Raw genomic sequence first — 18,788 nt, forward strand, 5'->3', positions numbered from 1 at the left:
GAAAGCACACCAGTGTGAGTAGATAAATAGGTACTGCTGCGGCGGAAAGGTAGACGGTGTTTCCGTGCACTGCTCTGGTTCGCCAGAAGCGGCTTAGTCATGCTGGCCACACCACCCGGAAGCTGTCTGTGGACAAACACTGGCTCCCTCGGCCTATAGAGCAAGATGAATGCACTACTCCAGAGTCGTCCACGACTGGACCTAACAGTCAGGGGTACCTTTACCTTTACCTTTTAACCATCCAGGGGTCCTTTGCCTTTTACCTTTACATTTGCCAGTAAATCCCTACTCAGCTCTGAAGCTTACTGGGTGATTTTGAGCCCACGGCTCAACCTTGTTGTGAAGATGGAGAGATCGAGAAGCAAGAGTCAGAAGGGAATATCCATTGTTACTTACAAGGGTAAGGGAGACGGAACCACGGTGCAATGGATATTATTTCTCCTCTAGCGTCTGTTCTGGCCTTGAATCCATAGGCATCTACATCACGAGGAAATACATCTGTCACTGTCAGAATGTAACACAGCAGCCAGACCACCAAGATGGCCAGAATGATCTGAAGAGGAAACAGATATGGCAATGGTACCCACTGCTTTCACTGCCCTAACTTGCCACACACCTACAGCCTTAGAGCAAATCCTGTGAACATTTACTCAGACATAAATCTTGCCAATTTCAATGAGACTTACTTCTGGGAAACTGGACAGGATTGCAGCCTGAGTAATTCAAAGGGGGAAGGGAAACAGGAGCATAACCTTTCTGCTTTGCTATAGTCACTACATATGCCTTTCCCAGTTAGTAGCTGTACTGAATTTATATAATTTTATTTATGTGCGGTGGTTGTTTTAAACTCTCTCTCTCTCATATGTGATTGTTTAAACCATAGGTAAGCAAACTAAGGCCCGGGGGCCAGATCCGACTCAATCGCCTTCTCAATCCGGCCCACGGACAGTCCGGGAATCAGCGTGTTTTTACATGAGTAGGATGTGTGCTTTTATTTAAAATGCATCTGTGGGTTATTTGTGGGGCATAGGAATTCATTCATTATTATTTTTTTTCCAAAATATAGTCCAGCTCCCCACAAGGTCTGAGGGACAGTGGACCGGCCCCCTGCTGAAAAAGTTTGCTGACCCATGGTTTAAACTATTTTTATGCATGTAACTGTTGTAAATCATGCTGGGGTACCTCAGGGGAGGCAATCCGTAAATTAAATAAAAGTCTTTGCTCATTCCATTTTGAAATTATTTCTGATATCCAAGATGACAAGACTCCAGAGAGGCTGTTGCATTATACAACCCACAGGTTAGGGTCCTTTCAATATGACGTGTGTGCTTCAATTTTTACCCTCATCCATAGCACGGAATCCAAACATTGCTTCTCTTCAAATTGCATTTTCCTAGCATCCATCCTGCTATGTTTTGTCACTGGGAATATTAGATTCTTCCCTGAGACAGCTTTTTCAGCACCACTGCGATTGCTGTGAGGAACGGGGTTGTGCAAGTCATTCCGAGCGACACTTTTGTGACCATCAACACAATTAATTCCTCACTCACAGCATTCGCCGCATGTCAACCCTTTCATTTCTTTTTATTGCATGAAAATGGAAACGCTCTGTTTTTTCTTTGCCTTCGAGCCAAAGCAAGCTCTCAATAGAAACAGAGAGAGAAGTTCCCTTCCTAGTTTCACATCTGTGTCTTGCTAAGGGTTTAGCTACATGTTCTACGCAATTGCAAGTTAAACATGCACCCGGGACCCCCATGAGTGGGGAAACAGATGGGGAAAGTGGCAGGAAATGGAAGAGTTAAATCCTGTCCTTTTTTCCAGCTCCAAATGGACAATTTGGCCTTCTGGTGTTAGGTGTGGAGTGGAAACTGTTGGTTTCTGTGTGTTGCCAGTGTGCAGTGCTTGGAGTCACAGGACTCTGTTTACATTCCAGAGATTCCATACTGTTGGAAGTCTCACGGAAGACAGGAGACGGATGTGATGTTTACTGGTTTCCTTTTCCTTTGTTTTTCAGTTGCTCTCTGCTCTCACAGAGAGAGGGTGTATTTCTTTTCTGTCTGTGTAGCTTAGTAATAAAACTCTTAGCATGTAGCTCATATTTCTCACCACTTCTGCTGCTTTGAAACTTTGCGGAATGGGAACATGTTTGGAGCCTTATTAGAGGCTCAGATCATTAATTATCGTCGGAGGACGATTTCGGAGGAGCTCGGTTGAACGCAGGTTCCGACAGAAACAGCCTCTTGGGACAAACTGAAATCTGTGTCAGGCCAAATCTGGCCTGCAGACAGGAGATTCCCCACATCTGTGATCTAGGATATGGTAGGGGTGGTATATAGCAGATTTCCTTGGAGGGATGTTGACAGTGGACAGCTTAAGCCAGTGAGGGACTGAGGAGAACCAAACCGTCCCCTCTTTCCCCACCCTTCTCTCTTTCTGCCACTCTTTCTCTCTCCATCTTTGCTAGGGAAGGGATATTTCATTCTCGCCAGGTGATTTTCATTGATACTCAGCCCAGAATACCTGGAGCGTCTCCACCCCCATCATTCTGCCCGGACACTGAGGTCCAGCTCCGAGGGCCTTCTGGCGGTTCCCTCACTGTGAGAAGTGAAATTACAGGGAACCAGGCAGAGGGCCTTTTTGGTAGTGGCACCCACCCTGTGAAACACCCTCCCATCAGATGTCAAGGAAATAAACAACTATCTGACTTTTAGAAGACATCTGAAGGCAGCCCTTTTTAGGGAAGTTTTTAATGTTTGAGCCTTTATTGTGTTTTTCATGTTCTGTTGGGAGCCGCCCAGAGTGGCTGGGGAAACCTAGCCAGATGGGTGGGGTAGAAATAATAAATAATTTTTATTATTATACTCTGTTGAGTTCCCTTGAACCAGTCATTTACTCTGAGCTTAAAACTATCCCACAGGGCGGGTGGTAGGGAAGCCATATTTTGAAGAGCAAAAAAAAGGGGGGGCACATTTGTAGACTTCTGCTTTTAGCTATGACGACTCTCATTTTACATGCCTATGAAAATGAGGACGTGTCCTGGAAAATAGAGAATATTTGGTATGTTGTTTTTGGAATTAAAAGGCGCAGTCAGCTTAAACCTTCCAGCGATGGACCAGAGTGAAGACTTGCTCAATCCAGTCTGCCCATCAAGGCCATGATTAGCCGATTCAAATAAAGAATTTTGGCGGGAAGTCCCACAAGCCGGGAAATAATTCCTCCATGTTCGGGGGGTGGGGGGGCTAAGCCAGGGCGCAACGGCCTCCCACCCAGAATTCAAGTAAGTGAACCTTATATACTACCCTGAGGTTGTTTTTGGAATTAAAATGTAATAAATAAATAAAACAAGCCCTTGGATAATGGAGTGAAATCATCAAAATCTGACCAGACTGTGACCATTGAACGACGGGGACGTTTCTTACCGGGAACATCTTGAAGATCTGAATTCGGAACACAGTGCACCCGTGTCCCCATTTGTAGCCGGGGAGGAGAAAAGACACATTTCGCAGGTACTGAGCAAACAAAATGATTAAGAAAATTGACCTGTTCAAAAGAGAAAAAGGCATCGTGAAAAGCGGAGATCAAGAGCAATCAGGGAACAGAAACATTAGAACCAACTGATGCAACTTCAAATTGCACATCTTTTGCTACAGTTGAGGATTCACTCGTCAAGAACGCAATGTTATCTGTGCAGTTTTGACTTCTACATTTTCAAAAACAAAAATCGGCATTGCTGGCAGCGGCAAGTCACATGAACTGGCCTCGAATCTGTTCTGGATGGAAAAATTTAACAGCACTGGAGCAGGATTTGGCCTTATAGAGTGATTTGTGCTTAGGAATTACAGCTCTGCTGCTGTTCTGTTCCTTCGCGGATTTGATTCGTTCTTTCTCCACAAGTTGAAAAATTAGTGCGGTAGAGTCCCTAATGTCCCTCTGATTTTAATCTGACACTAACACCCACAAACCTTCTGTTTCAGTGTGTCTGAAGAAGTGTGCATGCACACAAAAGCTTATACCAAGAACAAACTTAGTTGGTCTTTAAGGTGCTACGGGACAATTTTTTTTACATATTTCAACTGCGTCAGACCAACACAGCTACCTAGCTGAATCTAGACCCACAACCCTGAGATACTTGAGCCCACATGGCAGTAATAATTCATGTCTAATAATCTCAGAGTACAGTGGTACCTCGGGTTACATACACTTCAGGTTACATACGCTTCAGGTTACAGACTCGCTAACCCAGAAATAGTGCTTCAGGTTAAGTACATTGCTTCAGGATGAGAACAGAAATGTGCTTCAGCGGTGCGGCGGCAGCAGGAGGCCCCATTAGCTAAAGTGGTGCTTCAGGTTAAGAACAGTTTCAGGTTAAGAACGGACCTCCGGAACGAATTAAGTAGTTAACCTGCGGTACCACTGTACCTAGTTTGCTCTGGATTATACCCAGTATATTTAAGATCTGTTTTTATTTTCTGATTTTACGAAGATTTTATGTCACAGTGGTATATCAGGATTTAATTGAGATATTATCGAGTCAAAACTGACGTACCAGAGAAACACATTTTGGAATTTAAACCTGAATCTTGATAATTGTCAAAGCACTTGATAGAAAATCCTATACCATTCTGTGACCTTTTCCTTTATCTCTCCCTTTCGAACAACATCATTACAACTAACATATAAGTGAGCACTTTACACATTTCATCTAAAACTGAGGATCAAGTAGGAAATGCTCCAAAATTAGACGCATAATCACACACAAGGGAATTGGCCCGGCAGTCGAACAACTTGATGAGGAAGTCTTTAGGCAACTGGCTAGTTTGTGCATCTGCAGTTTGTTGCTTTTGAGATTATGCAGTACAGTGGTACCTTGGTTTAAGAACAGCTTAGTTTATGAACAACTTGGATTAAGAACGCTGCAAACCCGGAAGTAGGTGTTTTGGTTTGTGAACTTTGCCTTGGAAGCAGAACATGTTCTGCTTCCCATTGAGTGTGTTCCATTTGTAAATTGAGTCTCTCACTACTATGGGAAAGGACGCCTTGGTGTAAGAACACTTTGGTTTAAGAAAGGACTTCCGGAATGGATTACGTTCATAAACGAAGGTAGCACTGTAGTTCTGCAACTCTACTCTTGCGTCAATTTGAAATTCTGCAGTACTGAAAAAGTGGTGCCTACAGTGCTGCAATGCCCCAGTGCGATCCCGCTCTGTCGCCGGCAGCTTGGAACACGGACAGCCCAATTAAGGAGACGGTGGGAGTGACGGTGAGGGGCCCAATGTAGTTTAGCATGGCCCCAGGGAGGCCCACCAGACCAATGACCACCTCAACCAGGCTGGAAACAATTATTGCTCCTTGGATCTATGGGAGAAAAGAGAATATATCTTGATTAAATATTATCCTTCCTCACTCACGCTAGTGAGCTAGTAAAGGGAAAGTGTTAAGTTGTGGGTGAACATATCAGACGACACAGCGATTCTTCAAACAGCTCTTGTTTATTCTGAGGCCAGAACAGAACTGAACTGAAGGGCTCAGTCAGCCTGCTAATATAGAGCTCCAGTACAACGTTACTGTAGCAACTTTCTAAAACTATCCAATCACTGAACGTCACTTCCGATCCTTCATTTGCATAACTATCTACAGTATCCCCCTGCTGGCCCAGGGTGAGAATTTCAGTACATAACAGAAAGGTAAAGGGACCCCTGACAGTTAAGTCCAGTCACGGACGACTCTGGGGTTGCGGCGCTCATCTCGCTGTAGTGGCCGAGGGAGCCAGTGTTTGTCCGCAGACAGTTTTTCCGGGTCATATGGCCAGCATGACTAAGCCGCTTCTGGTGAACCAGAGCAGCGCACGGAAATGCCGTTTACCTTTCCGCCGTAGTGGTACCTATTTATCTACTTGCACTTTGTCATGCTTTTGAACTGCTAGGTTAGCAGGAGCTGGGACCAAACAACAGGAGCTCACCCCGTCGCGGGGATTCGAACCGCCGACCTTCTGATCGGCAGAGTACATTTCCCTGTATATTGCAGAAAGCTAGTTGGTAGATTCGTTTGAATCTCTTGAGTTAAGCAATCCAGTCTGGCTTGTCCAGATTGGATTGTTCCTGGTAAATTCCCCTTTATTCCCTCTTAAAAGAATAAGGACGCAACACTCCTCTCTTAAAAGTAGTTAGAAGTTTACATGTATTCAGTTCACAGTATGATCCTGAAAGCAGGCTTTAGCTTGTAGTTACAGAAGAGAGTGTGGGTTAATCCCATGTGGTGAATGAGCCCATTTAGACACGGGTGGCGCTGTGGTCTAAACCACAGAGCCTAGGACTTGCCGATCAGAAGGTTGGCGGTTCGAATCCCCTCAACAGGGTGAGCCCCTGTTGTTTGGTCCCTGCTCCTGCCAACCTAGCAGTTCAAAAGTGCAAGTAGATAAATAGGTACCGCTCCAGCGGGAAGGTAAACAGCGTTTCCGTGCGCTGCTCTGGTTTGCCAGAAGCAGCTTAGTCATGCTGGCCACATGACCCAGAAACTTTACGCCGGCTCCTTCGGCCACTAAAGCGAAGTGAGCGCCGCAACCCCAGAGTCGGCCACGACTGGACCTACTGGTCAGGGGTCCCTTTACCTTTACCTTATTAATTGTATTTCAATAATAATAATAGTAATCGTAAAAATAATAGTTTGTTTATTATTTATACCCCGCCCATCTGTCTGGGTTACCCCAGCCACTCTGGGCAGCTTCCAACAGAAGCACCTTGGGTTATAGACACTTCAGGTTACGTGATTTTGGGTTGCGCACCACGCCAAACCCGGAAGTATCGGAACGGGTTACTTCCGGGTTTCGGCACTCACACATGCGCAAATGCACTGAATCACACTTTGCACATGCGCAGAAGTGCCGAATCGCAACCCGTGTGTGTGCAGACGCGGCGCTGTAGGTTGTGAACATGCCTCCCGCACAGATCACGTTCGCAACCCAAGGTTCCACTGTACAAAACATTTCAGAATGTTTTATACCACTTAAAACATCTAGAACAGGAGTAGGCTGAATGGCGACCTCCAGACATTGCTGGATAAGCCTCTTACTATACAATATCATTGTTCATGCTGGCTAGGGCTCATGGCTACATCTTGGCTACCCCTGATTCAGATCATGAATAAGACAAAGGGGATGGTGCAGCAGGGGGCAGATACCAAAAATCACTTTTTCTTGACTCCTTTCAATTATGAAAATTAAGCTTGCAAAGGCAAACAGGACTCCGTTAATAATAACTTAGCTTTCCTGCAAAAATATATCCCTGCCCATTTTGGTTCAATTTGTTTTTACTGAAAGATTTCCATGGATAACAAAGGTCCATGTAAGAAAGATGTTAATTGATTAAGTTAATTTTATTGGAAATTAGTATTGGAAAACTGCTACAATGAGCTACATAGAAATACAGCTTGAGGGATTTCAGGAAGTCATTTAATAACAGTTATAAAAATATGATTATAAGAGGTAGGATAAATGTTTGTTTGTTTGTTTGTTTATATTGTAATGTGTTTTTTTCTTTTATGTTGTTTATGTTTGTTATAAATTTGAAAAATTAATAAAACAATTTGAAAACAGCAACAACAAAGGTCAATGTAACGTCTCCGTTTTCAATTCAGAGAGTCCTCTCTACTGGTTAGGCCAGGCTTTCTCAACCTCAGCCCTCCAGATGTTTTGAGTTTTGAGACTACAATTCCCAGCATCCCTGCCCATTGGTCCTGCTAGCTAGGGATCATGGGATCATAGGCCAAAAACATCTGGAGGGCTGAGGTTGAGAAAGCCTGGGTTAGGCATTGTGAGGTTGGGGGGAGGGGGAAGAATGAGGGGGTAATGATCTTTCATTCTTTTGCATAGTGTATGTGCGGGAAGGACGTTGTGTCAGCACCACAGCACTGGGTTCTTCACCTATTCATTTATGTGTTTTCGTTGGCGGTGTGACACGTTGGCGAGCCCAGAGCGTGGCTGGTGGCTTGCATTCAACTGATTGCGGTGAGTTTTGTTTGTGCATTTGAGGGAGAGGGGGGTTGATGGGTCAAATTAACCTTATCGATTCATATGCTTCCGTTTTTGTTTAATTAATATGCATTACTTCCAAATAGTTCCTTGGCTATGAAAGCCTGTGTTACTTTAGAGATGAGGCCCCTTCCTGGAAAAGGCTGCTGTTCAATTTACCTCTCTCATCCTCGGCTGCCAAATGTGGGACGTGTTTAAAGGTAACGTCCAGTTGCCATAGATCTCCCCTGCATAATGAGGCAAGAAAGGTCAACAGATAAATATATGCACAAGGCCAGTAAGCAACCTGTTTAATAGAGACCGAGAGAGAATCAGTTAGCAAATGAAGCAAATGAATAAACGGACATAAATCTGACATCAGGAACCACAAGACAGAGAAACCAGTAGGAGAACACTTCAATCTCCCAGGACATTCTATACAATATCTCAAAGTAGCTGTTTTACTACAAGGGAATTTCAGAAATAGACTGGAAAGAGAAGCTGCTGAATTGCAACTTATTACCAAACTTAAAACCATGGAGAGACCTGGTCTGAACAAAGACATTGGACTCTTATCTCATTATACATGACAAAGCCATTTTTCACCTTCTCACCCCTTGCTTTTTCCTGTAAGACCTATTGCAGTCGTTAAGAGTCGTCAACAGGCTCATCACAGCTATCTGCCAATCACCCATTCCTACAACCCTTCTGAGTAATACCCCTCCCCACTTTCTCACTATATAGAAGGGTCTGGTGACTTCTGTTTCAGTGTATCTGAAGAAGTGTGCATGCACACGAAAGCTCATACCAAGAACTGACTTAGTTGGTCTTTAAGGTGCTACTGGAAGGAATTTTTTTGTTTTGACTATGGCAGACCAACACGGCTACCTATCTGCAAATGAAGCTTGTCAGGCAATTGCAGCAAAGCCTTACGCTGTGTTACTCAACCTTTCTGAGTGAGGCACTTTCCACACAGTCAGCAATTAACACAACAAGTGCACAGTTGTTAAACGTTTGTTGCACGCAACCCAAGCATTCCCCCTTCCAAGTTTGCACTTCTTGTTGCTTCCCAGCGCCAGACACATAATCTTTTTTTTAAACGGAGCACTGGAATTCTTACCCATCCTCCCACACTATCCATGCACATTCACTGCTATAATAATTGCCGCATGAGATATGGTTGCAAGCTCTCTCTCTATTAGCAGAAATGTGGAGTGACATGCTGGTGAATTTTCAGCTCTTTTAAAAAGAGTTACAAACTGATGTGGACACTGAATTTAAGCTTGGAAAAGTGAGGATTTTTAGTATTTATTGCATTTTAGTCACTTTTTAAAAACAAAAACTAACCCAAAGCAGCTAACAACATAGTACAAATATTAAAAACTAAATATAACAATCAGAATAGGCATAACCGAGAGAAATCGAAATTGACAGATTCACAGATTGACTACGCATTATGTTACCATATTGGAAGCATGGAGAGGCCCTCAAATTATTCCTGCTCACTTGCTCTCCTCTCTATTTAAATCTCCCTTTGTGTAGAGGTTTTCAAAAGGGATACATGACAAATCTGAAGAATCATGAATTGTGCAGGCAATTTATGTTAGCCAGATTTAATATGTTTCCCTCAATAAGAGGAAGATATTTAGCTCTCCCAGAATCAGAGCGTCTGCAAATGTAGTAAACAGGAACCTGATACTTTGGAGCATATTTTATTTTATTGTGATTTTGGCAATTATGTCAGAAGACAATTATTAGAGGCCTTACAACTCAACAGGCTCAATTCTATGCCACCAACGGTTCAGGACCTGCTCTCGGACAGGAACGATCAAATTACTTTAATAGTGGCTGAATTTTTGAGTGCTGTCCATGTAGAAAGACTAGGCCATTATAAAGAGATTTAGAGGTTCTTAATTGATTGGTGATGCGGTAGCGTTATATTATATTATTTATGCAAATTGATTTTCTGTGGAGTTAAAGATCTGACTGGGACAAACCTTGTTATGCTGAATTTGTATTTTGCACAATTTGTATACGGTATTTTGTTTGATAATGTGCGGCTTGCTATGCCTAATAAAGGATTGACTTTTATTATTCCTGTTCTATCTCCTCACAACCTTCAGGATGAAACGAGTTTGAATTACCTTCTGGAGGACATTTCCATTTCTCCAAGGCCAGAATAGATTTGGCGGGAACCAGGAACGCTAAGGCGCTGGCTTGAAAGAGAGGCAACCTGGATTGCCAAAGAGAAAGAGAGCGTGACTTGCCACCATCAGCCTTCCACAACTTCCTTAAGTTCGCCGAAGGGTGGGGAGGTGGGGAGCTGAGCAAAACTTACCTAATTCCCACAGTGCTTTGGATAAGAGTCGTGATCCCAACGCAGCTGAAGATGGTACCAATGAGCTGGCTGATGGTGTATTGGTCCTTCCCTACGCACAGGGATTCTGCCAGTAGGAAAGGAACTGCGATGGTGCCACTGAAACATGTCAAGTAATGCTGGAGGGGGGGAATGGGAAGGAGGCTAGGTCAAAAGAGCACCTGATTAGACACGTTCCCAAAATTTAAACCGCAGCTCAGGGCCGCAATACTTCTGTATAAACCTACTCCGTATAAACCTAGAATCATAGATGCATAGAACTGGAGTGTTCAAAGAGACCCGATGATCATCTAGTCCAACCCCCAGCAATGTAGGAATATTCAACTGTCCCGTATGGAGATCCAACTTGCCACCTTGTTTGAGTTTACAGCTGAAGTGTGAGTATGCACCTAATTTATCACTAAACCAGCAGCTGGAATTATAGGACACTATTTAGAATTTGGGACGCGGGTGGCGCTGTGGGTTAAACCACAGAGCCTAGGACTTGCCGATCAGAAGGTCGGCGGTTCGAATCCCCGTGACGGGGTGAACTCCCATTGCTCGGTCCCAGCTCCTGCCAACCTAGCAGTTCAAAAGCACATCAAAGTGCAAGTAGATAAATACCGGTAGGTACCGCTCCGGCAGGAAGGTAAACAGCGTTTCCGTGTGCTGCTCTGGTTCGCCAGAAGCGGCTTAGTCATGCTGGCCACATGACCCAGAAGCTGCACGCCGGCTCCCTTGGCCAATAAAGCGAGATGAGCGCCGCAACCCCAGAGTCAGTCACGACTGGACCTAATGGTCAGGGGTCCCTTTACCTTTACCTATTTAGAATTTACATGGGTGGGGGGTGGCACAGCGTCTTAGCTAACTCTGCACAGAATTTATGTGATTAAAATGCATTTTAAATAAAGTACAGAGGGAGAGTCAAAAGGGAAGATCAAGGCAAACAATTCCATAGAAATCAACACTGTAAATCAACAAGGCCAATTATTTAATCAATGTAAACAATGAATGGAAAGTTATAGGCACCTGATGTGTGCCCCTAGTAACTTTTACTCCCTGTACTTTTACAACAATAGTATTGCTAATGAGGCTACTATATCGTATAACAAAATCTGAATACTTAACAGCTAGAGACCTTGATAAAGCGGTTTCAGGTGAAAAGCAGCGTGAGAATGGGGAAATGCACAAAAGTCATGAGGAACAGTTGAATTTCTTTGGCTCCACACCTCAAAGCACGTCACAAGTGGAGCTTGATTACACCTTTACCTGAAATCCCAGCAGGATGCAGAGATACCAAGGTGGTGCATCTTCAATTCTATAGATCATATCAAAATCCTTCGGCTCAGGATATATAGGAGGTCCGGCATGGTTCCCATCTGCCTTTTGCTGGAAATGAAAGAAGAGGATTGTTAAGAGACTGAACCAGGGATAGTGTTATGTACTGAATTGAATAGGATCCAAACTGCAGCAGTCTGATTGGTCCTAGAACAATAGGATCCAAAAGGCAGCAGTCTGATTGGTCCTAGAACAATGCAGCAGTATGATTGGTTGGCAGGAACCACCCAATCATGCTCCAGATAGAAGTGAATCCACAACCTGATTGGCTTACAGTAGAATTCTGGAATTAGCCAATCATGTGCAGCCCGTTGTGTAAATAATGTATATAAAGCAGATACTTTGAGGGGACTTTCATTCATTCCTCCTCACCACTATGAGCTGAATAAAGAGCATGAAATCACCTTGCGACTCTGAGTATATTTCAGATAGCTAACCAGGGATAGGTCCTCCAGCTGTGGACTACAGCTCCCATCATACCTTAGTGCTGACCATGGTGAGGGAAGTTGTAGGCCATCACACCTGGAGGGAATCAGAGAGTGGAATGCAGGAAGAGTTTGTGTTCTGGCTTGAACCTGGTGCTGCTATGCTAATGCGCTGGGTGTGATCAAGGCAGGTGGGCACATTCCAAGCCACATTCTAGATGTACCTGTGGGAGGGGGAACAGGACTTTGCAGTAGGATGGGAACGGGGTGTCTGTGTTGGTTTGTCATTTCATTCCTCTTCCAAGAAATCTCCCGCCTGGCTGAAATTGAAGCCGGACGAGGGGAAACAGGCATTCACTTCCAGGTGAGGAGAGGCTGCCAGAAAAATCTTGCAAACAGGTGTAGGCTTTGCTGATCAAACAATACTAGCTGTAACATTCCTAAAGGAATTCATAGTTCTGTTGAGAATCCCCAAATAGTGGAGAGCCATGGAATGACAGCCACATCAACCCAGCTTTGGATGAACTGTTGGAATCCATTATGAAATATACTCTGAGTCGAGAGTGGATTTCATGCTCTTTATTCAGCTCATAGTGGTGAGGAGGAATGGAAGTTCCCCCAGAATCAAAACAAACAAACAAAAATTCTTCCAGTAGCACCTTAAAGACCAACTAAGATAGTTCTTGGTATGAGCTTTCGTGTGCATGCACACTTCTTCAGATACACGAAAGCTCATACCAAGAACTAACTTAGTTGGTCTTTAAGGTGCTACTGGAAGAATTTTTTTTTTTTTTTTGACTATGGCAGACCAACACGGCTACCTATCTGTAACTTCCCCCAGAATGTCTGCTTTATATAAATTATTTACACAATGAGCCCCACGTGATTGGCTATTTCCGGGATTCTCCTGTAGGCCAATCAGGTTGCGGATTCATTTCCACCTGGAGCTGGATTGGGTGGCTCCTGTGGACCAATCAGACTGCTGCATTCTGGATCCTATTGTTCTAGGACCAATCAGACTGCTGCATTCTGGATCCTATTGTTCTCGGACAAATCAGACTGCTGCATTCTGAATCCTATTGTTCTAGGACCAATCAGACTGCTGCATTTTGGATCCTATTCAACTCAGTACATAACACATTATATAAGCAGTATTGCACATATGTGGTTATTGGAGGATATGGATAGTGATGGGGGGAGCGCTTTTTGCAATATTTTGGGGGCAAACCAATACAGGTACCTCCTTACACATAACAATTGTCAAGGGGGTGCCTCCTATGGGTGCCCTCAACTTCCCATGGGTGTCCTCAAGTTAGGATTGTATCTATCGGAGAGGGAGTGCCTTTTCAGTGGTGGCGCCCCAGTTGTGGATTGCTTTTCCCAAAGTAGTTTGCCAGGCACCTACTATACTGTCCTTTCTACATCTACTTCTTTTTAGATGCAGTTTCATGCATCTAACTGTTTTATGCTGTTTTTTTCTTTTTCCCTTTTGCTGCTGTTAGCAGCATCAGAGGAACTATTCAAAGAGCTAGGAGCTTGACTTGAGACAAACAAAATGGAAAAGTACTCAAGTAGCACATGTTGTTCCACAGAGCTACAGCCCAGTACTTCTTTCAGTACTGGGCAATGTGCCCAGGAGTCCTGGGTTCAGTGTAAGAAGGTGAAGGCCAGAAAACAGTAAATGTGGCAAGCCAGACCTCAGGGGAGACTGCAAGAGTTCAGCAATGAATGCTTTCTTTACCTGCCATCACTAGCGGTGCTTTGAGATGTGCACAGTTTAGCAGATCCAAATCACTGCTGTCCTTTTTTGAAAGATGGAAGTGGAATAACAACTCTGATTCCACACCCTGAGAATCCAAATCACATCCTGTTGTTAATTGGGCTCTCTCTCTCAATAATAATAATAATAATAATAATAATAATAATAATAATAATTAAACACACTGACTGGGTTTCTCCAGCCACTCTGGGTGGCTCCCAACAGAATATTAAAAACACGATAAAACATCAAACATTAAAAACTTCCCTAAACAGGGTTGCCTTCAGATGTCTTCTAAAAGTCAGATAGTTGTTTATTTCCTTGACATCTGATGGGAGGGCATTCCATAGGGTGGGCGCCACTACCAAGAAGGCCCACTGCTGGGTCCCTGTAACCTCACTTCTCTCAGGGAGGGAATTGCCAAAAGTCCCTCAGAGCTGGACCTCAGTGTCCGGGCTGAACGATGGGGGTGGAGACGCTCCTTCAGGTATACAGGACCGAGGCCGTTTGGGGCTGTAAAGGTCAGCACCAACACTTTGAATTGTGCTCGGAAACATACTGGGAGCCAATGTAGGTCTTTCAAGACTGGTGTTATGAGGTCTCAGCAGCCACTCCCAGTCCCCAGTCTAGCTGCCACACTCTGGATTAGTTGTAGTTTCCAGGTCACCTTCAAAGGTAGCCCCATGTAGAGCACATTGCAGTAGTCCAAGCGGGAGATAACCAGAGCATGCACCACTCTGGTGAGACAGTCCGCGGGCAGGTAGGGTCTCAGCCTGCGTACCAGATGGAGCTGGTAGATAGCTGCCCTGGACACAGAATCGACCTGCACCTCCATGGACAGCTGCGAGTCCAGAATGAGTGTGTAACCTGAAGCGTATGTAACCTGAAGCGTATGTAACCTGAAGTGTATGTAACCCGAGGTAGCACTGTAGAAGGTAATACAGTGGTACCTCAGGTTACATACGCTTCAGGTTACAGACTCCGCTAACCCAGAAATATTACCTCAGGTTAAGAACTTTGCTTCAGGATGAGAACAGAAATCGTGTTCCAGCGGCGCGGCGGCAGCAGGAAGCCCCATTAGCTAAAGTGGTGCTTCAGGTTAAGAACAGTTTCAGGTTAAGAGTACCACTGTACTATTTGGAAAGAGAACTGTTATGGTGTTAAGAGTTGGTCCCTAGAGGGGAGAGATGGTCTATAGAGAAAGAAATGTCTAGAACTCAATCTGTTCAGGTCACTACCATCCTGTATAGGGAGAGCTGTAGAGGCTGGAAGAGCAACACATTCACGGCTTATCTACACATGAGGAAATATTGCAATTATTCTGTTATTACGAGCTCTGGGAGGAACAGGTGCTGAACTGGGGAAGACAAGAGGGGATGCTTTGTTTAGGTGCCCCATGGCTCGTTTCACAGTAAATGAACACCATGGAAGCCGCTTTTATCAACCTGGGAATAATCCATACATTTCGAATGGCGCAAAGCAGCCAGTTGGGTCATGTACGGACTGGCACCTAACTAAGTTTGGCCAAAAGTAGTGTTAGAAATTGCTTGAATGTCAAGTTGGCCATCTGTCACCATATGCAGAACGATAGTCACTGAAAACTTCTGAGATAGGGATATGTACAGTGGTACCTCAGGTTAAATACTTAATTCGTTCAGGAGGTCCGTACTTAACCTGAAACTGTTCTTAACCTGAAGCACCACTTTAGCTAATGGGACCTCCTGCTGCCGCCACGCCGCCAGAGCACTATTTCTGTTCTCATCCTGAAGCAAAGTTCTTAACCTGAAGCACTATTTCTGGGTTAGCGGAGTCTGTAACCTGAAGCGTATGTAACCCGAGGTACCACTGTATTAGAATCAATGCGAAGCAGGGTTGATTTGTATTCTTATTTGAAGAGATTTCCTTTATTTTTAGTGAATGTCCCATGTTCTGTGAACTCCATGCAACATCTGTGGTCTGTTTTGATTCCCTGTTTACCTTCCACAGTGCTAAAAAGAGTTTTCAATGTTTGTTCTCTGGTCTCGTGGTTTCCTTCTCCTCTTATAATAGCTACAAAATACACTTCCATCACCTTTGCCTCATGTAGAGATGGGGGAGAAAGTCGGTTCATTTTGGGTTGAAAGGGAAATCTACGGTACCTACCTACCTATTGCAGGAGCCTCTTTAGCCGCACACCACCTCTCCAGCCGGGAGAGCGCACGTGGGGCTAAAGAAGCAGCCTTTCCGCTGCTCCCCAACCTGCTCTTTGGGGCTGGTGGTGGGCTTCCCCCCGCCAGCCCCAAAGAGCAGGTCGAAAGGAGCCTGGAGAGCAAGAGGGGTAGGTGCGCACCAACCCCTCTCGCTCTCCAGGCGACTGAACGCACCTTAAACGGCACCTTGTTTTAGAGGGGGGGAACAAGAGGGGGAAAATTCTCTCCCTCTCTGCACAGCGCCTCCTGCCGCTTCGCTGAAGGGGCGCTGAGCAGAGAGGGGGAGAATTTTTTTTTTCTTGTTCTCCCCCCTCTAAAACAAGGTGCGTCCTATTGAGCAAAAAATACGGTAATTCACACTTTAAAAAGAGTGCGCAAACCTAAACCATCAATTGGAATTTGCACTTCTCTGAATTTTGCTGCGCAGTTCTCCAGCTGAGTAATGTGTACAAAATCACATGTACTACAATAAAGTGTGCATATAAATGCACATTGGTGGAAAAAAACATTCAAGACCACATTGTTTTAGGCGAAACTGCTGCTGCTGCAAAAAAAAGTGTGTACTAGGCAGAATTGTGTACAAGCGTGCATTTGGAAGAAAATTGCAATAAAATGGTGGTGAACTTGCATGAGGATTTTTTTAAAAAATGCAAACCAATGTAGAAATGCAGAGAATCAAACCTAAGACTAGAAAAAAATGATAAGAGAGAAACAAAAATTGACAGATTTCCTTATCCCTGGCCTTAAGCCATACTTAAACATTTCCAAGCAATAAATTTCATGCAGGTCTATATGTTAATTTGAAGCAGTCGATTTACCTTGAAGTGAGCCGGGCCTTCGGAGCTGCTTCCCATTCCTATGCAGAACCAAAGAAAAAGGAAGTCTGACTCCAGGCATATTTATAATCTCTGTGAGGACTTTAGCCAACATACCAAAGATTGCCTGTCAATCTGTAACCGCAGCTATTGGCTGCTGATTGTGAAATAAATTTATGGTATTGAAAGCTCACACATCAGTCCCTATTGAGCAGGACATTACACGGATAAAACTCATCCCTACCAGAATGTCAGTTTTCACAGGTTCCTTGGCTAAATATTAATAGAATGGAGTTATTGCACAACCGACTTTGCACAAAAATTCGACTCAGACAGCCAGAATCCAAACGTGACATTTTGTTGGAAACCACAGAAACGAAAACATCTCCGTTAACATTGTTTTAATAGCTGGGTAGGCGGCGAGAAAACAAGCCAGCCCACACTGTTTTCTGTCATATTTTTCTTTAGTATCCCTTCCAACCCCTTCCCCAAATTGTACCACATAACCCAGTAGTACACTGTGTAAATTACTTTAATTTCTACATCTCCACAGCCAAATCTCCGTCTGCACTGAGACACTAAGGTTATGAATGAGATCAGGCAGTTTCATTAATGATATAATTGTTAGAGAAAGAATAGGATGTAGAATAGAAAATAAACATAGCGGATGGTATCCAGCATAACTCAGAGAAGGCCCATAGAAATCATTGGACCAAAGTGACTTAAGTTTCCTAATTTCAATGGGTCTTCTCTCCATAGGACTTGGTTGGATATCGCCCACTAGCTGTGAATCAAAAAAGGCATATATTATCGGCTTGACTGTGGTAGTTCTTTTCAAATCTGAGGATTTTTAAAAGCCAGGATATTGCATTAGAGATAGGAGCACATCTGCAATTACCTGCCCCTTGCTGTTCTTCACAATTCATATCTGCTTGGGTTGTCTCTTAACAGCCTTTCTTAAGCAAATGTGCTCCACAACATATATACTCCCAGTGAAAAGGTGCTTTCTTCCTCCTTTCAAGAGTATGACTCAGGATTCCTTGTTTTGTTGCTAGTGGAGCTTTGGTTTTGTCTTGTTTTTTAAAAACAACAACAACAACAACAACAACAACACTGAATTTGCATGTGCAGTGCCAGTACACACCGTAATATCTTTGCCCAACTGTGGCAAACCCCACCCACCTGATACGGAAGGGGGGGGGCATGTCTTCTTCACCTTCTTCTTCGCTACAATATATCCATTTATTTCAAATTGTCAATGTCAAAAGGGACTAGAATCTATAAAATTCATAGAAAATCAACGTGCCAATTTGATAAATTTCTTTAGGACTCCATGACACCTTCCCTGTCCTCCATAATCCCTCAAGCAAGGTGTCAAGACCCTAATCCTGTCAAATCACTCTGCCAAGCCTTTCCTCCGGGCAATGCCACGTGGCAGACTATACATACTTGGACCATTGTCTTCTCATCACTGGTACTCAGGAAGTGCTTATCTGCGCATATCTCCAGCTCTGCATATTCCCCCTCCCTCCTCTATATGTTAATCCGGTGTAACCCAACCTCTCTTTAATGTATTCATGATGTAACTGGGATGTATTTTGCACTGTATTCTGGGACATGGAGGGAAGTTTCAAAAGTTCATGTCACCCCTTTCTCGCTGTTCAATCTCGCCTTGAACCTGTTGCACAATAAACTTGGATCTTCTGCAGCTTGCTCCTGTCTCCGGCTGAGCTCATTTTCCTCCGCAGGGACCCGCGGACTTAGTCCGACGAGCTGGGTGGCAGAGCAGCCTCGCACCCAGATTTTACCGTAACACACCCCAGTTCCTTGAGCCATTTATCATGGGATTGTGAAGTAATCGAGGTAATCTAGGGCCATAAATAGACCTCCTTGGAAAGAAA

The 18,788-nt window shown here is 44.1% G+C and overlaps 1 protein-coding gene across 1 annotated transcript in view; it reads right to left on the reverse strand.

The window, feature by feature from the left end:
• SLC23A1 (solute carrier family 23 member 1) overlaps positions 1–16,954 on the reverse strand; it is a 30,011-nt gene extending 13,057 nt beyond the window's left edge. Inside the window, exons 1-8 of the mRNA XM_081906285.1 lie at positions 16,891–16,954; positions 11,631–11,750; positions 10,344–10,501; positions 10,150–10,238; positions 8,186–8,253; positions 5,174–5,355; positions 3,420–3,540; positions 397–553 (exon numbers count right to left, since the gene is read on the reverse strand). Coding sequence (XP_081762411.1) covers positions 397–553; positions 3,420–3,540; positions 5,174–5,355; positions 8,186–8,253; positions 10,150–10,238; positions 10,344–10,501; positions 11,631–11,750; positions 16,891–16,926 — 931 coding nt within the window. The 5' untranslated portion in view covers positions 16,927–16,954. The remainder of the gene's footprint in view (positions 1–396; positions 554–3,419; positions 3,541–5,173; positions 5,356–8,185; positions 8,254–10,149; positions 10,239–10,343; positions 10,502–11,630; positions 11,751–16,890) is intronic.
• Between the last annotated feature and the right edge of the window lie 1,834 nt (positions 16,955–18,788).

Source organism: Podarcis melisellensis (assembly GCF_964234715.1).
Source record: "Podarcis melisellensis genome assembly, chromosome: 3".
Taxonomy (NCBI): Eukaryota; Metazoa; Chordata; class Lepidosauria; order Squamata; family Lacertidae; genus Podarcis; species Podarcis melisellensis.